This window comes from Dipodomys ordii, unplaced genomic scaffold, assembly GCF_000151885.1.
Source record: "Dipodomys ordii isolate 6190 unplaced genomic scaffold, Dord_2.0 Scaffold99, whole genome shotgun sequence".
In the NCBI taxonomy this organism is placed as follows: Eukaryota; Metazoa; Chordata; class Mammalia; order Rodentia; family Heteromyidae; genus Dipodomys; species Dipodomys ordii.
In genome coordinates, this window is record NW_012267315.1 from 993,270 (window position 1) to 1,016,148 (window position 22,879).

At 37.0% G+C, this 22,879-nt stretch overlaps 1 protein-coding gene across 3 annotated transcripts in view; it reads left to right on the top strand.

Annotated features, from left to right (window-relative positions):
• The first annotated feature begins 240 nt into the window (after positions 1 to 240).
• Arpp21 (cAMP-regulated phosphoprotein, 21kDa) overlaps positions 241 to 22,879 on the top strand; it is a 118,386-nt gene continuing 95,747 nt past the window's right edge. For all 3 annotated transcript variants that reach the window (XM_013027049.1, XM_013027051.1, XM_013027050.1), the window contains exons 1-8: positions 241 to 418; positions 2,241 to 2,404; positions 3,307 to 3,348; positions 4,078 to 4,167; positions 8,060 to 8,204; positions 9,718 to 9,796; positions 10,486 to 10,545; positions 11,240 to 11,380. In XM_013027049.1, the coding sequence (XP_012882503.1) occupies positions 2,279 to 2,404; positions 3,307 to 3,348; positions 4,078 to 4,167; positions 8,060 to 8,204; positions 9,718 to 9,796; positions 10,486 to 10,545; positions 11,240 to 11,380 (683 nt within the window). In that variant the 5' untranslated portion in view covers positions 241 to 418; positions 2,241 to 2,278. The remainder of the gene's footprint in view (positions 419 to 2,240; positions 2,405 to 3,306; positions 3,349 to 4,077; positions 4,168 to 8,059; positions 8,205 to 9,717; positions 9,797 to 10,485; positions 10,546 to 11,239; positions 11,381 to 22,879) is intronic.

Genomic DNA, 22,879 nt, shown 5'->3' on the forward strand with positions numbered 1-22,879 from the left:
GCATAATGCAATTGTTAATTTTAGCTCCTTGCGTGGGTGCCGCTCTAACTTGAACAGCAGGCTGTAGCCTTCATTAGAGAAGAAGCAAGCAGCCCTGAGACAGGTGGAGCTGGATCAAGCCACGAACTTGATTTGCTGGAAGCTGGTCATTAGTGTTAGAAACCCTGTCTTGTTTATCTTGTGCTTCGCGCTGCCATGAATGTTGCAATGATTATTATTTACTTTTTGTGTGTTTTTCAGGTTGACGATGATGTGTCAAACAGTGTAAGGGCACCGCATGGCGATGGGTATTCTGAGCTGTTAATGGGGACATGGGACACCCGTTGTCTGGGATCACTTGTGTGGATTTTTCCGGCGAGGAGCAACAGAAGCTGCCTAGTAAGTCGCCAAGACCTACAACAAGAACTCTACGGGAAAGGTAAAGGTCTTGTCTGGCTGCCACTTTGTCCTTGCTTCATTCTTTCTTACATGATTATACCTCTTTGCCTAGAATAGATCACTGAATAAAACTACCATGAGTGCACAGGATCTGTATGAGGGACTTGGCTGGCTTGTAGTTTGGAAAATTGGTGCTCAATTAATGAATTCCATTTCAAATCTGGTCACGAATCTGTTTAAAGATTTTTGTTTTTGTTTTTAGTCTTTTCTGAAATGAGCTAAAAAAAATCTAAAAAAGGACAAAAGTCCTTTCTCCTCCCCCTACCCAATACACTGAGAAACAAGCTGTGTCCTTGGAGAACAGATTTATTTTTTTTTTCTATTTTGTTAACCACACACACTGAATGCCACTGAACTGGATCTTCAAACTTTCCCAACCTGAAAAGCACTCCCTCACTTACAGACTTGAACTACTGTTCTTTAGGGAAACTTTTCTTTTTGCATTCCCACAATCCTTTGCCAAATGAGCCCATATACTTCAAAAGGATCATTATATACCATCTGTTCTGTCACGGTAGATTTTAGTGGATTACCAATAAAAATTGCTGTGGTGTAGATTTTTCTCTTGCTTATTTCCATTCAAAAAGCAGATAACTAGTCAGTTGTAATTAAATACTCTCAGAGAAGCATATCAAAGCACTGATTTGTCCAGTAATAATTGCCATTGTAACAATTAAACAAGTCATTACTTGAGTTTGTGAAAGAACCTGCTCTCTGAGCTATATTCTGTGTGTGTGTTGTATGTGTGTGTGTCCTTCACTCTCTCTTTCCCTTCAACCGTTTCTTCCTTTACTTTTTTCCTCCCTTTCTCCCTTTGTCCATTTCTCCTTTTATCCCTCCCTCCTTCCTTCCTTCCCTCCTTCCTTCCTTCCTTCCTTCCTTCCTCCCTTCCCTCCTTCCTTCCTTCCTTCCTTCCTTCCTCCCTCTCTCCCTCTTTCACATCACTTAAAAACTGAGGAAGAAATAAATGTCAAATTCTTAATGGTTCTCATTTGACAGCACACCAGAGAGTGAATAGGCATCAAGGGTTTAGTGGAGGTAGGGAGGGAAAAAAAGAACAGGATTTCACACTGAAGAGCCATTTGCAGTCCACATAGTAGTCGGTTAGGAGCATGGAGTGCAGTAGGAGGGCTTCATCAGAGCCACGGTCTTCCTTCCACAGGAGCCTGAAGCCAAGACAGCTGACAGGAGCCTGGCTTAGGCTTTTAATAATGCAGCTGTCAGTCTATAGCCTGAAAACGTTGACCCTGGATGGTATACTGCCAAAATTAGATGCCAAATTTGTAACTGAATTATTGTTTCTTTGGTTGAGATCTGAACCTGGAAAAGTATGCTCTATGCCTTGTACCTCAGGGAGTGTTTCTATAGTTGAACCATAAAAATATTTGTTGAGTCATCTTGGAGATGCTACAGACGACAGTACTAGGTCTGGCTTCAGAATTTGAGAGGCATTTGTTCAGGAGTTAGAGATATAGTCTCATTTTCTTATTCTACTTTGCAATGGGACGTGGGCACTGGAGGTTAGGTGGGAGTTATATTTGTCTCCACTAAGAGGTTTGCTGGTCCATTTTGATAGAAGTTGTATTCACAAGTGTGTGTGCCTGTTAGCCTGAGAAGTGGATGGGAAACTGCACCTGCATCTTGTGTCTCATCTCGCCTTGCTCCTCCTTTCTGTGTAAAGTGGTACAATGCCTGTGCTGTTCATTTGAATTTGAATGCACAGAGAGAAATGAGATGTCTCAAGAATAGCAATAAAGACTTCACCTGCATTGATTGTATTTTCTGATACTGCAACCTTCTAGGGCATAAAACCTTGTTATTTTAAGTTACATCTGGGAGAATGTCTGAGCAAGGAGACCTGAACCAGGCCATAGTAGAGGAAGGAAGGACGGAGCAGGAGGCTGCTCCAGAGAATGGCATAGTAAAATCAGAAAGTCTGGATGAAGAGGAGAAGCTGGAACTACAGGTAAGCCTGCAGAGACCCTGGGTGTCAAACCACTGCATGCTGCTTCCTTTAATTGTAGAACATTCAAAAGAGTTTGTTGTTGTTGTAGGAGTTCAAGTACTTGAAATAATGATTATGAAATCTCTTAAGACTAGTATTCCTCTTAAGACTAGTATTTCCCCAGATTAAATCCCAGTATAGAATGCATTTTGAAATGAATACTATCTATGAAACATAGTTAATTGCCAAATTTCCCCCCACAGCATTCCCATGTGGATTGCTAGGCCAGTTGGTGTTGTCTATGTATTCGTCAGAGGTAGCTTTAGGCTATCTGAATTTTAGAAATGGATTTGCTATTTCATGGAAAGGTGCAATCTCAACTCACAGCTAAGAAATGCCAAAGACATGAGCTCTGTTGACATTCATAGCAAGCTGAGGTCTAAATCTTATTATCCTAGAAACCTAAGGCTAAGAAACCCCACCTATAGAGTGAGAATACCAGAAAGAAGGAAGGGAAGGCTGAGAATGATCCAGTGAAGAAGGGAAAGCTCCTGATCAACTATACTGTAATTTACAAGGGAAAGATTGGATTGAGGAAATATGAACAGAACTTGCAAACAGGCTGTATTGATGATTTTCGATGAACTAAACTATAAATGTATTAACTCTTTTTATATGCAGTAGTTTATGCTATAAGGCTCGCAACTTCATAATGATCCCTTTAAAGCTAGCTTTGCTCCTTTCCTATGTTTGCTGTATGGAGAAATAGCTAGAAATTAATAGGTTCAAAGTGTTTAATAAGTTGCTAAAAGTTTTAGATAGCTGTTGTAGAGATTTCTCTGCTATACATCATGATACCACTCTCTGTCTCTCTGTCTCTGTCATCGCTTTACTGTTTGTTCTCTTTTGTTTTTAAAACCTAGAGGCGGCTGGCAGCTCAGAACCAAGAGAGAAGAAAATCCAAGGTAAGGTTTGAGAGTCTCTCTTGAGATCCTATCATCTATTAAACTATTCATTGCTCATCTCAGTTCAACATGGGGTTTACAATTCAGATATCAAGAGTTGCACTTGTATGATTTCTCTCACTATCTTGCCTTCTCAATTAAATGCTTCTTTTGAGTCTAAATAGCTGTGCATATGTACATCTAAGCCTCTTTTTTTTTTATTGGAGATTTGGTGCTGCTTTACTAAACACAGAACCACTTGGTTTGTTTCATTTTAAATAAAACTTGGAATCGATGTTTTAGTTTCAGTAACTGAAACCGGTCGTGAAGTAAACAAGTACAGTTATTCTCCACACTTACTTCATTCTTTCATACATCTTCCCAGTCAAAGCCTCTCCAAACTTAGTTTCAGGGGAAAGTAGTTTTGCAGATTTTCTTTCTCCTAATATATTCATGAAATCTCATCATCTCATACTTCATGTACCCCGATGGGATGGTCACAGTTAGCTACAATTGTCTCCTCAGTTTGTCCATAGAATCCTGCTTCCCTCTATCCTCAGCAAAATATAAAAGATCTGATGCTTAGCCTTGCTAGACACAGAAGCAAGCATCAGTCTTTGAGCCTGGATGTAAAAATCTTTGATTTGGGAACCTGGAGATGAGTTGATTGATTGCCCAAGAACCCTTTCTGTTTGTTTTTCTTTATGCCTTTATTTTCCATTCCTTCCCTTTTCTCAACCCCAACCTCAGTCAGGAGCTGGAAAAGGTAAACTGACCCGGAGTCTTGCAGTCTGTGAGGAGTCATCGGCCAGACCAGGGGGTGAAGGTCTTCAGGATCAGGTATACCCCCTGTCAGTATTGTTGATTGCATGAGCTGGAGTTGTCTTTGTGTGCATGATGCTTCATTGGGCATTTAACTACAGTGTTTTGGAGGGGGAAAATACCAAACTGAAGAAAGAATTGACTTGCTTCATCTTCTATTGATGAGACATTTTCCAAGAGGTTTTTTTTTTTTTGAAGTTTATTACAGAGTATTACGTTTGTTTTTTTTCCAGACTCTCTGAACACTGCAAATGGGAAGGAATTCAAAAGAATTTAGATTAATACTTTAAAAAGTAACCACAGTAGTGCTGAACTTCCTCAAAGGCTCTCTCTCTTGATAAGGCTGAACCAAATAAGTCCCAAGTTACCCCATCTCCTTCCTTTTTGGAGATGACTTACCTCAACTCCCCAAAATACACTTGCCTATAAGAAACATAGCAGTTGGCTCATAGGAGACTTAAAGGAATAACGAATAAGGTCCACTGAACATTGGAGAAATACTTTTATGGCTTATGACGGAGTTTCTTGGTATTGCAAAATATTGTCCAGAAATGAATCTGAGCTTGATATTACTAATATATTGCTGCATACCCTTACATTTATTTTTGTTCCTTTCAGAAAGATGTTTAGGGTCTAAAATTTAAATTCCAACAAAACTCTTCCATAACAAAATGGAAAACTTCACATCTTATTTATTTTCATTTGCCTTTTAGGCATCACATTAACTTTCTATAAAAATAGTCTTGCTGCCGAAATTTTGCTTATTTTCTCAGAGGCTGAGAGCAGTCAAGACTATTTGTAAAATGATTTGTCTGTGCCCAAGGGAGGGAAAATTGATTATGATATCATTATTTGTGTTTGCTTTTGTTTCATGTTTCTCTTCTTACTTTAATTGAAACCCTCTAAATTCTGTTTGTCAATTCAGAGAGTATTGAGAGCACTTTCTTTAAAAGGACCAAAAATAAATTCCTTATAGATTTTTGTCCTAAGAGTATTTTTTTTTCCTAGCTTCATTTTCTTGACATGCTACTCATGTCCTAAGGCACAGACAGGCTATCATTCAGTAGCCATTACTCTGTTTCATATACATGCTTTATTTTACTTGGGCTCTGAGAAATGTGTGGCTTTCCTTCAGCATTTTATTTGTGCTTTCTATTTTTAATGGAGATTGAAAGGGGGGAATAATGTGAATATCATGGCTTGTATTATTAAATGTTGATTGATGGCTTGTAATGTACTGCACATGCCCTGTGTTCACTCTGAGAAATGACAGACTCTGGGAGAAGTAATGACCCAGTTGTTTCCTACTTCTAATGCCAAGCAAAGTAGGATAGCTTTCTCTGGACTCAATCTGCATTTTTGTCTCCTTTGACAAGACATAGGGTGAATTTTTATAAGAGATTATCTATATCATAGTACCCATCCTCGACCTAAGTCTAGTTTCTCCATACCATTGGTGCAGAGAACTAAGATGAAAACGGTGCTTTGTTGCTGCTGATTCCAAGTTTGGGAAACAAGACTAGCTTTGTAGGGAGAACTAGAGCCTGCATGCTTTTCTCTGGTTAGCTGAGGAATGGTGGGAACATGGGACTCACAGAAAATATCCACCCATACACACATGTCATCAAGAGGCTATGCTACTTTCTTAAGAGAATAAAGCAGCCTGTCCTTGAGCTTAGATTCAATGCCTTCATTAGATATCAACAGCACTTACAAAAAGAAAAAAGAAAAAAAATGTGGGCTAAATCCCAGAGAACAGTGGCAGAAGTGCACAGTACATGGATCGTATCCCTTTCCTGGTGTTTGTATGGCCACATTATTTGGAGCATTGCCTTCATTTTCCTGTGGGACCCTTTCTGCCTGTGTTACTTGATCTCAGACCCACACCTGAGTCTCTCCTTGAGTGAAAGGAAGTTTGCTTTTCTAATGTTATATTACTCGCCTACCAGTGTATTTCTGCAACTTGAACCATTCTCTTACTGTTGTTGGATATAAACTTATCCTGTACCAATGTATTTCTTTAACACTTGTATTTTATTATTGAGCATATCAATAAAAATATTAAAAAATAAGAGATTGTTTTTTACCAACTCTAAGCACTTTTGTGTGTTCTTTCAACACATTAATGTGTTTTTATGTATAGAAAATACAGCTGTTCTTTCTTTTCTGAGTACAGTATTTGTCAACACATGACATCAGTTTGTTTTGCGTAGTGGATGTCTTTTTCCTGTGCTCTTGCATTTATGTTTCCCAGCCTCTTCAATTTTAGATTTAAACTTACAGAGGCTGGTTGGTTCCATTGGTTTTGAAGAAAGAATGAGACCATGGTCCCAGTGCCAGAGTTTCCCTCTTCATCAGCTGATAAATTCATTCTACTTCATCACAGGCCCTTCTATGTCTTCATAGTGTGCAATGCTCAGTATTTCCTGATCACAAGAAGCCAATTAACCCCAGAACCTATGGGAATCCTTGCAGATTAAGACCTTGCTGCTTCAAACCATGTGATAAAAAAGTCCACCACCAAATTACAATCCGTTTTACATACTTTGTGCTATGTCCTACTACAGGATAAATACAGAGAATTCATAAAACACAGCATAGATAAATATTTATGAGAACAAGTTTTACCTCATTCTCTACATCATATTTTCCCCCCTCTACCTAATGATTCTATTCAAGCCAGAAGTTCATAATGGGGTCCCTCTCAAACAAAGAGAGGTAGTAGCTTCAGAGAACTTTTGTTTTACATGTGTTCGATTATCAAAATTTATACCATATCATTATGAACCCCTGCTTGGAGAGTGCTTGAGAGGCAAGCTCCCATGTCATATGTAGAGTGAGCATCTGGTCACATGTAGGGAGATCCCATACTAGCTTTGCTTTTAGGTACACAGTCACTGGAAATATTTGGCCCTTACAGCCTAAGACTTTCCTACCAAGTGATCTCTTACATGAGAACAAATGGGCATAGGATTTTTTTCAATAGTTTTAATCATATCATAGTTTATTCAAAAAGAAAAAAATCACAGAAAACATTTGGCTCATTTTTCTTCAAACTAATGAACATATTTGGAAACAAATGATTATTACATGTGAATTCATATAAAATAATGATTTTTTAGCACACAGTAGTTAAGTCCAGTTCTAGTATTGTAAAGGGTTGATATTACACCAATCATATTACCAATTCAGGATAATTCTTTTATTTTGGAACAAGTTAACAGACACTATTCTTTTTAAAACTATATTTATATATAATTAACAGAAATAAATTTGCTTCTACAAAGCAGCACTTATTTTAACCATAACTTATAATGATCTGCTAGTGCTATCTCAAACAAATTACGTTAATCCATGCTTGGAATTCCTATTGTTACATCATTTAGTTTATGATAGTAGTAGATATCATCACTGACATAGTTCTATGATAGTGTTTTTATTGTAAACTGCTATTGGGGATTTAATGTCTGTTTTATGTGTAATTATGGTTCTTAAAAATCTGTCTATCTTTGTTTCTGCCAATTTTTCCTTATTAGGAGTTATAACAGAAGTCTTGTTTTAGACCTGACAGTAGCTCTGATGTAATCTTGCTGACAGAGGAATTAAAAATAAACCTGTAGAGAAAATACTAGTTGTGATCTACAGGAATTTAATTTGATTAAAGTTAATATTCATGAGGCAAAGTTTTAATACTAGATGTTTCTCATGCCCTCGCATTGACTTCTGAAGTTCAATTCACCTTACAGGGCAATTATTTTTCTGACTTTTTTCAACCATTCAAGAAGGAAAAAAGAGAGAGAAATCTGCTCCTGGCTTTCATTTTCCTGTACTTAATATCCTCTTTGCAAAATGGAAACCAGATCAAGATGATTAAATCTGGCCCTAAATTATTATATTTTCTCCCCAACAGGAATCAATTCATTTACAGCTTTCCAGTTTGCCCAGCCTGCAAGAGGAGGATAAATCTAGGAAAGATGACTCTGAAAGAGAAAAAGAAAAGGATAAAAACAAAGATAAAACCTCTGAAAAACCCAAGATCAGAATGTTATCCAAAGGTGAATGTGATCATGTTTTCTTCATGTATTCAATTGGGGCACACCTAAATCAGATCACAGTCCAGATGGTACCCAAATCTGCACCTCCTGGCATACACCACAAGAAGTTTATGTGTGTAGTATGTGTGTGTGTAAAAGATATGAACTTGGTTTTCTTTCTGCTCACAGTCCATCTATGAAGCCAGACTGATTGTTCTTAGAAACGTATGTTTCTTCAGATTCACAATGAAATCTCTTCTTTCCAATGACCAGTACCTATAAAGGGTGTAATATAGATATATTCTCAAATCCAGAACAGTTGACTCGGATTGTTGAAAGTCTTAATAGACACATGGCAACTGGAATAGCAGCTTTCCCACATCTTCTTCACTCTTCTGAATTAGTTGTACAAGGGAGGTTCCTTGTGGCATGGGCATACATGCTTACAAGTTACATTTATCAGATTCACCTACTCCATCACTCTCCCTCATTTCACCCCATTCCCAAACCAATCTCAACAGACATCTTTTTGTGTTAATGGTTTTCCTTCAATGAGTGATAGAGTCCCCATAGCACAGACGGATACTCCAATGGGCTGTCTGAATGACATCTTACCTGACGTGGAAGACTTTGATCTTATTCACATCTATGATCAAATTGATGTTTCCCTTAAAAGTATCACTCTACTTCAATAAATAGTTTCCAAAAAATGAGACATTCCTCCTAAATCCATGGGCTTATAGTCCAGACTTATCAAATTGTTGTCATACAAATTATTGTACAAAGTATAACAAGTTCACATGAAGAAGAGTCCCTTAGGTGCATGGCCTGGAAGAGGCTGTTTTTGTTTTTTTTTTTTAAGTATCTGATAAAGAATCCAGCATATGTCAAGTTGTTGAGAAATGACAGTCCCTCTTAGTATCACTCTGTAACTACATTTCTGCTTGTAAGATTGTCTCTGACGCTGCTATGCAAAACTCAAGGTGTACAGAGAGAAAAGCAGTTTGGATCATTAAGCCAGTGCTAGAAAACAAGCTTTATCCAACATCAGGAGGTCTGAGAGACGTGGAGGTATTTATGCCCTCCTCGGTTTTGTAGAAGTCAATCTTTAGATATTCTTGGAATAGAATTTTTGTTTTTTTAACTTTCTCTGTTGTAAGAGAAAACGGGTGTTGTGGGGTCTCAAATTTGTGAGATCTCCGTGTGCTGGGAGTACCTGTCACATGAAGGCTTGTCTGGTTCCAACGCAGAGAGCATGCGTGATCATTGCCTGCACCCCCACACTGCACCGGTGCGTGAACCCTTCCCCTCCGATGACATGGAGGCGTCTCCGCAGTTAGGAGCCCTTCAATTCTCCAAACTCATTTTTATTCTACTGCTATCCTGTCAGGTTGCAGGTTTGGGGGAAGGAATATGTTCATAGCAGTCATTTCATCTCAAATTTAAACCTGAGCAGAAAGAAAAAGATTGACAAATCCTTTTCTGCCCCACCTTGCCACCATCATTCCTGACAACTCCATCCTGTTTATTGCAGATTGCAGCCAAGAATATACGGATTCCACAGGCATAGACTTACACGAGTTTCTGATTAACACTTTAAAGAATAATTCCAGGTAAATTATTAACTAAGCCCCTTATTTTGAGTAGGTTCAAATAGAATCTTGCCAAGTTATCAATCCAAACAACTTCTAAGAAGGCAGGTGTAGTGTGTGTGTGTGTGTGTGTGTGTGTGTGTGTGTGTGTGTGTGTGTGTGTGTGTATAGTGTGTATGTGTGTGTGTGTCTTAAAGCGACAATGTTCTGCATTTCTATTTCCTACTAGTGGCTTGCATTTTACTTTTTGCAGGTGGCCTTAACACCCAGTTAACACCAGGTTTACTCTCTTGGTGATAAAAAGATAATTGGCTAATAAGCAAAAAGAAAATGAGAACGAAAATGACTGAGGTTAAATCAATCAGTGATGCTCCAAATAGTTTACATAACTATCTAAAATCAATACTTGAATTCTTTGACCTTCCAATTTCCAGTTAAGTTAAAACATATTTTTATATGTCATGCTTTGCAGTCCTAATACCTTGCATGCCATAAACAGCCTTAAGAACCAGTAAGAAATTATGAAATCCTTGACAAGATAATCTTGAATATAGAGAAATAATATGCAAATAAATGATTGGCAGTTTTCAAAGATACATTAGCTATATATTTGTAAGCACAAATAAGCCAACCAGGCAGTTAATATATTATTAAAGTCCTTGGGAAATGTAAACTCTCTGAAAACTTTTATTTTAACATTTGTTTTGCAGGGACAGGCTGATACTCTTGAAAATGGAGCAGGAAATTATTGATTTCATTGGTGACACCAAGTATGTGAATTGCAATGCTGGCAAACTTTATAATGTGTCTTAGTTTAGTATTTTGGGTTTCATTATTCCTTCTGGAGTGAACAGATAAAGCATTGTTTAATATGATTTTTGACTGGTCAAATGAAGATGGTATTGGAGGAGGGAATTGGACACTGATGCAAACTGTGACTTGGATCATGTGGTGCTCTTGCTTGTTAAATTTCTGACAAAACGGTCATAAACTGGGGGCCACTAATTAGCATACAGTAAGCGACCCTTTTCATTTTTATTACAGTTTTTTTTTTATGAGCTCCGGCTGGCTGTCGTCAGTTATGTCTGGAAATAATTGTGTTGCTTTTGGTGTAAACTGGGTAATGACACCTCTCCAGATAGACATTTGCAGTCATGTGTTAGATCACATCATTTGTCTTGTGCCTGACTCAGTGCATGTAGTGATATGGATTAAAGCAGAATATTTTTCAATAGACACTAAGTTCTCTTTGGCAAGAGTGATATGTGACTCCGAAACAATGACCCTTATTGCAGCTTAATCAATGAATCTATAGCAAGTGGAAATTTCATCTGACAATGGGGAGCTGAAATTCAATGAGCTTTAGTGGTTTGGATGCAAAAGAACAGTGGTGTGTGTACCTGTAAAATTTACTCCGGAGAAGTGAAAGTGCTGACTCCACTCTTTCTTTTAACTGTGTTTCAGTAACCATTACAAAAAGTTCCCCCAGATGTCTTCCTATCAGAGGATGCTGGTCCACCGGGTGGCAGCTTACTTTGGATTGGATCACAATGTGGATCAGACAGGAAAATCTGTAATCATCAACAAGACTGGCAGCACCAGAATGTAAGCCTCAAGCACTACATTTCTTTAGCATTTTCTTTGTCTCATATGGATTCACATATAAGAGCACGGTGTAAGATTCAAAGTACGTGACATTTAAAATGTGCACTGTTATTTATCTTTCACTCTTATCAGCAATAGTGTGGCATTTATCTGTAGAAGATTATCTCAGAACTCAAGCAAGCTGATGAAATTTGGGCAATAAAGTAAATTTGTTCTCTAATCTTTTTTTTTTGCATAGTCCCTGAAACATGATTTTATTCCTATCATTAGTATGCCATGAAATGACAAAGAAAACCATGGGACATTTCATCTACAATATAACTCAAATTGACAATAACAGACTTTTCAAAAACCATGACATGGGCAGGTTAATTGTTCCTTACTTTTCCGTTTTCTGACGTAAAGTCATCTATATCATTGTGCTTTCTAGAATAACAAAAGAATCTAGAGAAAACTTAAAAATCTAGTTCTCTTTGCAATCAGCGCACCTGAGCTGTTTTGTTTTGTTTCTTGCAAATCTAGAGCTTTGAGCTTGCTTACATCCATATTTTTGCTGTAAAGGGATAACCATTTGTCTTTTTTTCCTTAAAATAACCATAGTTATTCTTTAACCTGCTATCTTTTCCCATTCTACTGAAATATCCAAGCATATTGAGTATCCATTGGCTTTGAAACTCAGAACTATCAGTGTTGAACCCACAAAACTTATGAACACAGTATAAGCTGCCACTTGTGTCACAAAAACATGTGGAACAAAAAAAATAGTTCCCATGTAAACCATCCTCTGTTATAACCTCTTTTCTACCCCATATTTAGTGAACTTGTGTAAATTTCTTGATTCTTTAGGTCTACTATGTTAGTTAAGAAGCTTTTCTGTCAAGGCGAGCATTGTGGTTAAAATACATTTCATTTTCTGTTCACCAGCGGTTGGGCCCCAAGGGCGAGAGATGAGTCTCTTTATCTACTCAAGGGTCAGTCTGTGCTCAGCAGAGGCAGAGAGACAGTCAGTGGAAGGATACACATTGGGAGATCTAAGCCCAAGCTTGGCTATTATCTAAGGCACATTGAGTACTTTCTTTCTCTGGGTTTCAAATTACTTATGTATTTGTGGAACCATTTGAAGTGGATAATGTTTAAGGGCTCTCAACTCTTCAGAATTATTGAGTCCTTTGGTTGCAGTCTCCTATGCTGGAAAAACTCATTTTAAAATTTGCTAGCTTTCCACTTTGTCTGATTGTTGACCTGTGCACCTCTTATTTTGATGGGAATGGAAATTAAAGATCAGTGTACTTTAATCCACCACATCTTCTTCCCTCCCCATCAAACACTCCAAGTTGTTTCTCTTTTATTATTATTGGTAGTTTGCATTCTCCATTATGGGTTTCTTTTCTTTTCCTTTTTTGATTGTCTTTCAGATACTATAATGTAGATATCGTAAAAAAAAATGGCATGCTCCTTTAATTGCTTTTCTTTCTCACCCTCAGTAAAGCCATGGAGAACATGGAGAAACCCATAGATTAAGCTTGAAATAGTTTCAGCTGGTAAAATCTAAACTGATTTCACAATCACATACTCATGTGTATAAGTAATACATATATATGTATGTATATATGTATATATATATATATATTTGTAGAATAGTTCTGGGGAAAATTAAGCATTAGGTAGAATCTTTGTAAAATTTGAAGGATAACTGTGAAGTGTCATTTGGATGCTTGCTCAGTTTGTTAACTCCAAAAAGCTACCCATTTTTTAAACTTATTTTGATAAAAATGAGATAGCACTTGAACTTTAACATTTAATTACTCCACTCAGGCTAGCCACATTTTAAGGATTCACATTAGATAATGCATGTGGAAAACATGAAATACTCACATTGGATGATGTTTGTGTAAAACATTCTTGTGATTTCAGATACTTCTGTCAGTACCTTCTGCATCCTTTGTCTCTTATTCCCAACTAATAGGTATCATATTGCAAAATCTTTTCACTTCACAAAAAGCACTAGTTTTACAAGATTGAAACAATGGCCATTTAAAAACATATCCCATGTATTTACACCTTCAGGAGGAGTGAATAGGGAGTGTGAGCAGAGAATGCACCTTGGGATATGCTTAGAACTACAATAGCATGCCAGGGCTTGATCCTGGCTTGGCCCTTGCTCCTATGGGCCAACCCTTATAAACCTTTCCATGAGTTAAATAATGTCTATTCCCAAAATGCAGATGATCATTAGTCATGAAATTTCAAGGTACATCCTAAAGGGTAGAGATCAACAGCTTTCAATCCACTGTTGTCAAGTCCTCCTCAACCACATTTCTGACCATCTGCTCTTTTAATGACATTTAGGAGAAGAAGGTGATTGTGATGGTGGTTCAATGAGAAATGATATCTATCCCTCAGGACAAGTAAAGGAGATGAATTGAATGTTGTTTTTCAAATAGTTATGTTACAATTTGCAGGACCTGTATCCTCTTAGCAGTTCTAGCAAAGAGAAGTGTTACTTTGAGGAAAAATATATATTCAGTTTTAGATATTTATTATTGGAAATGAAGTATTATATCAAAATATTCATATTAAGAAATAGATGTCAGACTATTATAGTAACTTAAGTGGTAGAGTGCCTGCTTGGCAAGTGTTAGGCCTTTAGTTCAAACCTCATCACTACAAAAAATTAAGAAGAAATGAGTGGAAAGAAGAGGAGAGGAGAGGAGAAGAAAGGAGAAGAGAGGACAGGAGAAGACAGGAGAGGAGAGAAGAAGAGGGGAGGGGATAGGGGAGGGAAGTGGAGGGGAGGAAGAAAGAAAAGGAAGGAAGGAAGGGTTAAATGAGTGTTACTAGGTGTACAGATGTGTTGTTTTTTTGTTGTTGGTGTTGTTACAGTTTATATTTTTGGTGAAACTTGGATTCCCTGAATATTTCAAAGGTTTTCTCACTGATACAGTTAGCATGTGATGGCCAAAGTAGACATAATAATTTAGATATGATGGTGGGATTGACATACTTTTATTTATTTAAAGGAGGGGACGTGAGCTGGGAAATTCTAATATGGTTGCCTTTAGGTTTTATGCTTGAGCAACCCCTTTACCTTGCACACAGATTTATGCTACTCTTATGCAAATAACTTAAATGCATCATGACATGGAAGAAATATAAACACGTAGAGTGAAGATATAAAGATGAACTAAAGAGTTGAGGGAGAGAAAACATCCTTTGATTTTTCTTCTGTACTCATGCTTCATTAGCATATATGATATGCCTCTGACATAGAGGCATAGATAATTATTACTACATCAGCTACATGTAGGCTATGATTTGTTTCCCATATCACTTTTTCTAATGAGAATCAATTCAAGTAATTATAGAACATGATTTGAGACTATGAGGTTCTGCATGGAGAAAAACAACTTTTACATGAAGTTCAAAATATTTAGGTCTTAATGATACAATCTATGAGGATTGTGGAGGGTGGGGGGAAGGAGGGAGTGAATGTGTTTGACCTCTAGCATTTTCTATAACATCCTTTGATATAAACCACCTGCCCTTCTGTGATAGAAATAATTTCTCTCAGGATGTATTTTTCAAATAGTTAATATATTATCTCTTATTTTTTTTGTGCCAGCCCTAAGGCTTGAACTCAGGGCCTGTGTTGCTGTTTCTGAGCTATTCTGCTCCACTTCTGCTTCTTGTGGAGATTACTTGGAGCTAAAACGTCATGGACTTTTCCTGCCCAGGCTAGCTTTGACCATAATAGTCCAATCTCAGTCATCTGAATAGCTAGGATCACAGGTATAAGTGATCAGTGCCCAGCTATATCCTACTTACATAGTAACACCTACTATTTATTGCACCTACTATTTATTATCCCTTGCTTCATTTATATAATTTTTTAAATGTTTGCTTACAAATTGAGTTTGGATTTCAAGCTTATCAAGAAGCAAGGATTAACTTAGATGAAATCTAAACTCATGTGTCTAATGTGAAAAAAACAACAACAACATTTTTTTAAATAACCCTCTTGGAGCAAAACCATCTTAAAAAATATTGAGTAAAGTTCTCCAGAGGAATTCTGAATTTGATAGGATATGCCAACTCACTTAAGATCTTTGCTGTCTGGTAAGAAATGATGAATGAAAGACTAATTTTTGTTAAGATCTTTTTGAAGATTACCTTAGTAATACAGGTACATGACAGTTATCTACAACTATCTACAACTATCCTACAATGGATGGCTCTTAATAGCTTCTATGACTTACCTTTGTTAACATACTTGACTTGTAGAGAGGGTACATTCATTAAATCTAAACCATTACTTTATTCTCCTTCACTCTCCCCCACTTAAGAATGAAAAATTAATGCCCATTAGTAATGTCAGTATAGGAGATGAACTTATTCCTTATATTATTATAAAATCACTGCAGCATACAAGCTAGGTGCCCACTTGGATTTGTTCATATTACATGGACAGGGCACCAGGGTTCTGAGAAATGAAAGGACAAGATGGGAGGGTAGTTGAAGTGAAGGCTGTACAGGTTTAGTGTTCCTGTAGGGCTTGTGAATTGCCTGATGAGATATGCCATGTGCTTTGAGTCCTATAGCACAGCCAGATACAAATCACAAGGCATTAGAACTATTTCCAGCCACTGTGAGTCACAACAAATCTGTATCCAATATTAGGACTTCAGTATCTGTGATGACATAGACTACATGACAGGATTTCTGTCATTACATGTCTTAGGCTCTGCTTGTAGAAACTGGGCAATAACTTCAGAGTTTTTCACTTTGAAACCTGAAGATATTTCTTATGACTCTTTGTTGAGTGATAATAGGCACTTGCCAACTGCCTAATAGACAGCTTTGGTTTAGAGGCATAGTATTCCAAATATCCTGTGGTACTACCAGGACAGCTAGTTCATGGTTCAGATGGGCATTCAGGAGGACTTTGAGGACAGCTAAGACTTAAACAATTACAAGGAAGAAGATATATTGAAAGGTATAAACAAACATAGAAATTTCTCCATTTATTTAGCAGTGACTCAGGCCGCATATTCGGAAGAGTTGGTGGTATCTGGTTCTCATAGCTACTTAATGAAGATGATTGTTTAAAAATCATTTATTCTTCCTTATGGAGAAAGATATGTACTGAGAGAGGTGACAAGTGGCCCAAGTTATTCCCATGATGAGATATAATTATAATAAGTTATAAAAGATGAGATCACCATACTAAAGCTACCAGCACGACTATGTTTATTGCAGCACTATTTACTATAGCTAAGATATGGAACCAACCCAGATGCCCCTCAGTAGATGAATGGATCAAGAAAATGTGATTTATATACACAATGGAATTCTATGCCTCCATCAGAAAGAATGACATCGCCCATTTGTTAGGAAATGGAAAGACTTGGAAAAATTATATTAAGTGAAGTAAGCCAGGCCCAAAGAAACATAGGTCCCATGGTTTGCCTTATTTGCAATATCTAGTATATGTCTGAGTCAAGCAGAAAAGGTCAGATAAAGTGATGTTAGGGAAATTAACCCTAAGATATGTATTCAAATGTTTTTTTTTCTTTCATGCGATTGTTTCTAACACATTATTTCTTTGTTGCTTTGTATGTCCCTCCCCCACAGTATAACCCCTGCTTTCACTGTATTTGATATCGGTATAATTGTGGAGGGGAAGGGGAAAAACAAATCGTTTAAATAGGGATACAGGTGGACCCATTGCAACAATGAGATGTACAAGTCGTTATGTCGAAAGCAAACTTTACAACTTTGGTGGGGGTGGCGGGGGAGCAGAGGAGCTGGGAGGATTGGGCAGGAGGTAGGGGGGAGGGAGAGGAGGGAGGATGGGAAGGGATGGGAAGGGGAAACAGAGGAGGCTACAATGCTTGGTAAGAAATGTACTCATTGTCTTGCCCATGTAATTGTAACCCCTCTGTACAGTATTTTCACAATAAAAATAATAATAATTAACTTAAAAAAAGATGGGATCAGGATTCGAACCCCCATATCTTAGGGACTTTACAGTGGTTCTGTATTTCCCGGGGCTTAATTTAAACAGGGTAATCCTGGCAGCTCCAATGGGAGGTCACATAAGATTGAAGGGCAACTCAAAGGTAGAAAGTTCTTAAAGCTTTAAAGAACAAGGGTTAATGTGCAAAATATAATACTGTAGAAAGATGATAATCAAGTCTTGGCCATTAGGATATATTCAAGAGAGAACAGCAGGTCATAAGGCTTGCTGAGTGTTATCACCTAGATACAGGCCTGGAGTTAAGGCTATTCAGGGAATTAAGGGAAAAAAATAATTGTGTTCTTGTGGTTGGCAGTCCAAGACAGTGCTGATATATGAGCAAACAGGTGCACACTGGGAATCAATAAAATCATATTGATCCTTTGAGCTACCTAGGGCTTGGAGACTTATGGCCTCCAATCACACCTTTTAGCCCATAAATTAATGACTAGAAATGCTATTTATTAGAATTTATTGCATTCAGCTGGGCATAGTGGCATGTAATCCCAACTACTCAGGAAGCAAAGGCAAGAGGATAATCAATTAGAAGCCTAACTGAGAAAGGTACTTGAGTCCCTGGGATTATGCATTTCATTATAAAGTTACTCTTTTTTTTCCAATACTAGAAATTGAACCTAGAACCTTGTATGTACTATAGAAGTGCTTTATAACTAAGTTAACATCCCCAATCCTTTTTCTTCCAAAATAAATTCAAACACAGATTTTTGTATAGGATAGGCTGACTCTGAACTCAAAATCCTCTTGCCACATCTTCCTGAGCAGTTGGTCTGTTGCTACCATGCTCAGCTAAAGTTATATTTTTTTTATATTTAGCACTGAGGCTAAAACAGCAGTAGCTAAAATTACCTTGTTAAACAGTTTCATGGGCTACAAATATATGTTTTTTATTTATGTTAGATAGTTTTATGTTAGAAGGGTCTGTCTCTCATTTTTTCTCTCCTTTGACTTATTATTCTGTATATTTAGCACAAAGAAGTTTATTGTTTCCTTATTAGAATATTGATTCACCTTCCTCTTCTCTTTGTTATCAAGGGAAAAAAATGGGCATGGACTGTGAAGTGTGTGGACAGTAGATGCCATCATCTTGGTCCTTGTATTTTCCAAAAGGCCAAGATTTTCCATGAGAACAAGATTTGGCAAGGAGAACACAAATATATCTGGATATCTTTGTATTAATTCAGAACAATTCTTTAAATTTTCCCAGATACTTTTCATGTTAAAAGGTTGTCATCTCTTAAACATTATTTTTTCTTTTGTCTTTTACATACACCTACTCTCAGTGCCTTAAATCTCTTCCTCTTAACAGTACAGAATAAAGAAAGGTAATAGCAAATCCACTGAAACAGAGTTCATTCCAGGCTCCACAAACAATAACAAAAAGTGACCCAAAGGCAGTAGGTTAGGGGTTTTGCCTTTAGAGTAAAATATCTAAAGACATAACCTGCTCATTCTTAACAAATGTGAGCCTGAGTACTTGCTGGAGAAATGTATGGAGTATAGGTGTAGCTGTTGGTTCCAGAAAAGGTAGTTACCTGTGCTAATTATGAGTGGTAAGAGCAATGAAATCTCATGCAGCTTATTCTAAAACTAGATCATTTCTCTCGGGTGAAGAAATGAGATAATTGATTTTATTGAGTCCCTAAGATGATGAATCATTTCTTCACTAAGGTGCATGGTCTACAACAGTCATTTTCATGGTGGGAAGATCCAGAAAGGAGGTGGGCAGGACCTCCAAGGTCAGAGGTCTCCTGTTGGGCTTCTGCAAGGAGCTGAGTCATAGCACATTGGGTTTTGACCCTGAGCCACTTCAATCCCTCCAGGGGACTGTGTTTATACCAAAACAAGACAAAACCAACAAATGTGCATTTTCTCCCATGCTTGTTTTCATTTCTGCTTCTTTGTCTAGAACCCTGAGTGACTCTGTGAGCAAGCTTAGCAGCATCCTGATGGATGCTCACTTAGCATCCTGTGAAGAAGACCAAACATCAATTTATTTAAGTGCCTCTTAGAAATCTGAGTGGTTGGTTGGCATCCTGTCACTTCTAAACATGGTAAATTTACTGTGCACTTTTTATAGGGATGGTGTTGCAGATCATCTGGCTAGGAGCCAGAGATCAGAAACCTGAGCATCACATTGCTCACAGCAAAGCCATGCAGTTTATTCACTCAACAGACACCACGCTATATTTTCCCCCTCTTGGACTGACACAAGATAATCATACACAACGTGATGTTTTGTTACCTGTAAACATTATTTAATGATTAGTCAGAGTAATTAACATATTTATCTCCTTAAACATTTTACTATTTCCTTGCTTTTTAATCATTCATAATCAAGGTAAGGCACATTGGCCAGATTCCATACCCTTTCTGAGATATAAATTTTCTTCCCCACTTTATTGCTCTCGTTTGCCTCAGAGAATATAGGTTTCTGCAGACCAGAAAGATAAATTTCAGATATTCACTGTGAGGAGAATAAATAAGTTCATCATATTCCTTTTCCTATTTGCATAGGGTAACTTATTATTTAACTTTGGAAATGAAATTCACTTGTACCTTCTATAACATTGTATCCTTAACAAACCATTTTCCAAAGCTTTCCTATGGGTAATGATACATTCAAAGATTCTATTTTTTTGGTTTGGCCATTTATTCAATTATTGTGCTCATAGCATTCTGGAGAGTTAAGATGGATTACCTTGTAAGAGAACTGAAGCCCCAGGCTCTGTCTCACCTGGTCAGTTCACAGAAGACCAAGGTCAGAAGCCATGGCTTCTGCTCCTTACCCAGACTCTAACTAATAGTGAAGCAAAGAAGAGCTACCATTAATAGTAAAATGAGAAATAAAACACTCTGCTTTCATTGTTACCGATTAGTTTACTTATAAAATCCTACATTATGTTGAGTCTTTAAAAATTATGCAGGAGAATAGGTTAAACAATGTGAATGTGGACCCAAGTATACATTTTTTAAGTGCAAATAACAAAAATTTCATACAGCCACAAGAGACACCGGATTAAAAATTAACTTAACATTCTTCAACATGAATCCAAACCTAAGCCCATGTTCTTACACTGTGACAGGAATAAAATATATTTCTTAAGTGTTCACACTAAGTGAAGGAAGAACAGGGTATAAAATGCATTTCTTTTTTGTTCATGATTGGAGAAGTCAAGATGGTTCCACTAAGAGTTATATATGTATGAGTATGTAAAAACATCATTTGTGCTCAAAGTGTGTTTAGCACATAAACATACAACATGCATTACACAGTTTAGGATAGTTAAAGAAAGGCCAATTGTATGTATACACACTACATACAGAGTTAGCCTAAGTGTGATATAGTTCTTAAGTGGGGGTGGTTCTCTCAGCTGGCAGCTTTGTTCACAATAGGCAGGAGAAACAAGCCTGGTACCTGAAGACTTTCCCCATGGAAAGCAGGTTGATAGTCACTTACGTACTTGTACCCTGTTAAGTTTTAGAGAACACTTGAAAATGAGAGTCTATTAGTATAAATGGGTGTGACATAATAAGGTTGTAGTGCTTGTCACAAGTCATCAAACAACACTTTGGAATCCACTAAGGCAAATGGACACTTACCTTTTATAATGCAAACTGGTTCCTTCCAAATGTCAGCCCTTCCAGATTCCTGGTATTCCAAGGAGATCAAATCCCTTCCCATTTTACTCCCTCAGGCCTTCAAAGCAGGAAAATGAAGAAAAAAAATGTCATTTCTTTGTGTATACAATCAAACTTGATAATCCTATATTAATTAAACTACACTGAAGCTCTGAACTTATTGAGTAATTTAAATACTACATTTTCATGCATGTTTCAATGGAATACTTTTTATGTATTTTCTAATATATTAGCAAAAGGCCTTTCATCCCAAGAAACAACAATAATATTTAGCACTTTCCAAATGCAGCAACACTTTCTTTATAAACCTGACTGCATCACTGAGAAACAAATGAATTAAATAATAGAATGTAATAGTAGAGATTTAATCTACCATGATTAACACTCATGAAAATGTTGTTTTAATAGTTATTGGTAGCTTTTATTTTTAGCCTACTCAGAAAAATATGAATAGTGTAATAATAGATTCTAACAACTATTGTGATCCTTGCTAACAACTAGTGCTAGGCTTCACTGACTTATATCTATTTATTCCTCCCCATGTACTTTAAGGTAAGAATTATTATTTTGAGTTTTACATAATAAAACAAATTAAAAAATACTTTTCCATCAGAAAGCTACATGAACTGCAAATGTCACACAGTTATTAATAAGATTCAAGGCTGAAAGGACAGCTTTCTTTCTATTTTTTTCTTTTCTTTTTTGTTTGTGCTGTTCCTAGGGCTTGAACTCAGGGCTTAAATGAAGGCTTTTGGGGTTATTAGTTGGAGAGAAGAAAATCAGGGATTTTCCTTCCTGGCTGGCTTTGAACCATGATTCATGAAATCAGCCTCTTGAGTAGGCAGAATTGCTACCAGTACTTAGTGTTTTTCCATGTGTGTGTGTGTGTGTGTGTGTGCCGTGTGTGTGTAGTGTATGTGTGTGTGTATATGTGTGTGTGTGTGATACTATTGTTTGAATTATCAAGAAACTGTGTGCTAGTATCTCATATCTGTAATCCTAAATACTCAGAAAGCTGAGATGTGGAAAACTGTAATTTGAGGAAATTTGCACAGAAAACTTTGCTAGACTCCATCTTCAAAATTACCAGCAAAAGCAAGGTTCCAGATGTGGCTCAGTTAGTAGAGCACCAGGCAAACCAGCACAAAACATTGAGTTCAAACTCTAGTTCTTTCAAACCCTACTTTCTTTAGCAGGAGCAAAAAATAATTGTTGGAAGTGAACACAAATGATGGCAGTGGGCGAAGTGTTGTATTTCTGCTGAAATCATGGCAGGAAAAATACGTACTGAACCACTGGTCACATTTGTGGCTTAAGGCTAGATTATTTGTTTCTAAGTATACTTAGAAAATTCCATTGGTATTCTTGAAAATATAAAGTGCCTGAAATTGTCCTAGGCTAATCCTAAAATTAAAGATACTCCCAAATAGCCATTATCTTTACAAATTACAGGTTATTTGGCATTTCAGAAAAAAACAAACTTAAAATGCCTTCATAATTTCAACAATCTAGTCATATATTAGATGTCACCTTGTATTTGATCAGAGACATGCATACCACTTCATATGTATTTCATGCAAGATTATCTGCAGATCATTTTTGAAGTGTTTCCTTACTGTAATGTAGTTTTTCTACTGTAAACATTAATTTTTGTTTATGGAAGCTCTTAATTTTCAGGCAAACTTAAAGAAGAATGCCAGTTGTCTTGTTCTGTTTGGAATAGAAATTTTTATTGTGATTATAAAGTTGGTGTACAGAGTCATTTTGTTTTTTAACCTATATATACCTGTCTGGCTATGCCTAACTTGGTAGCCTTGTAAAAC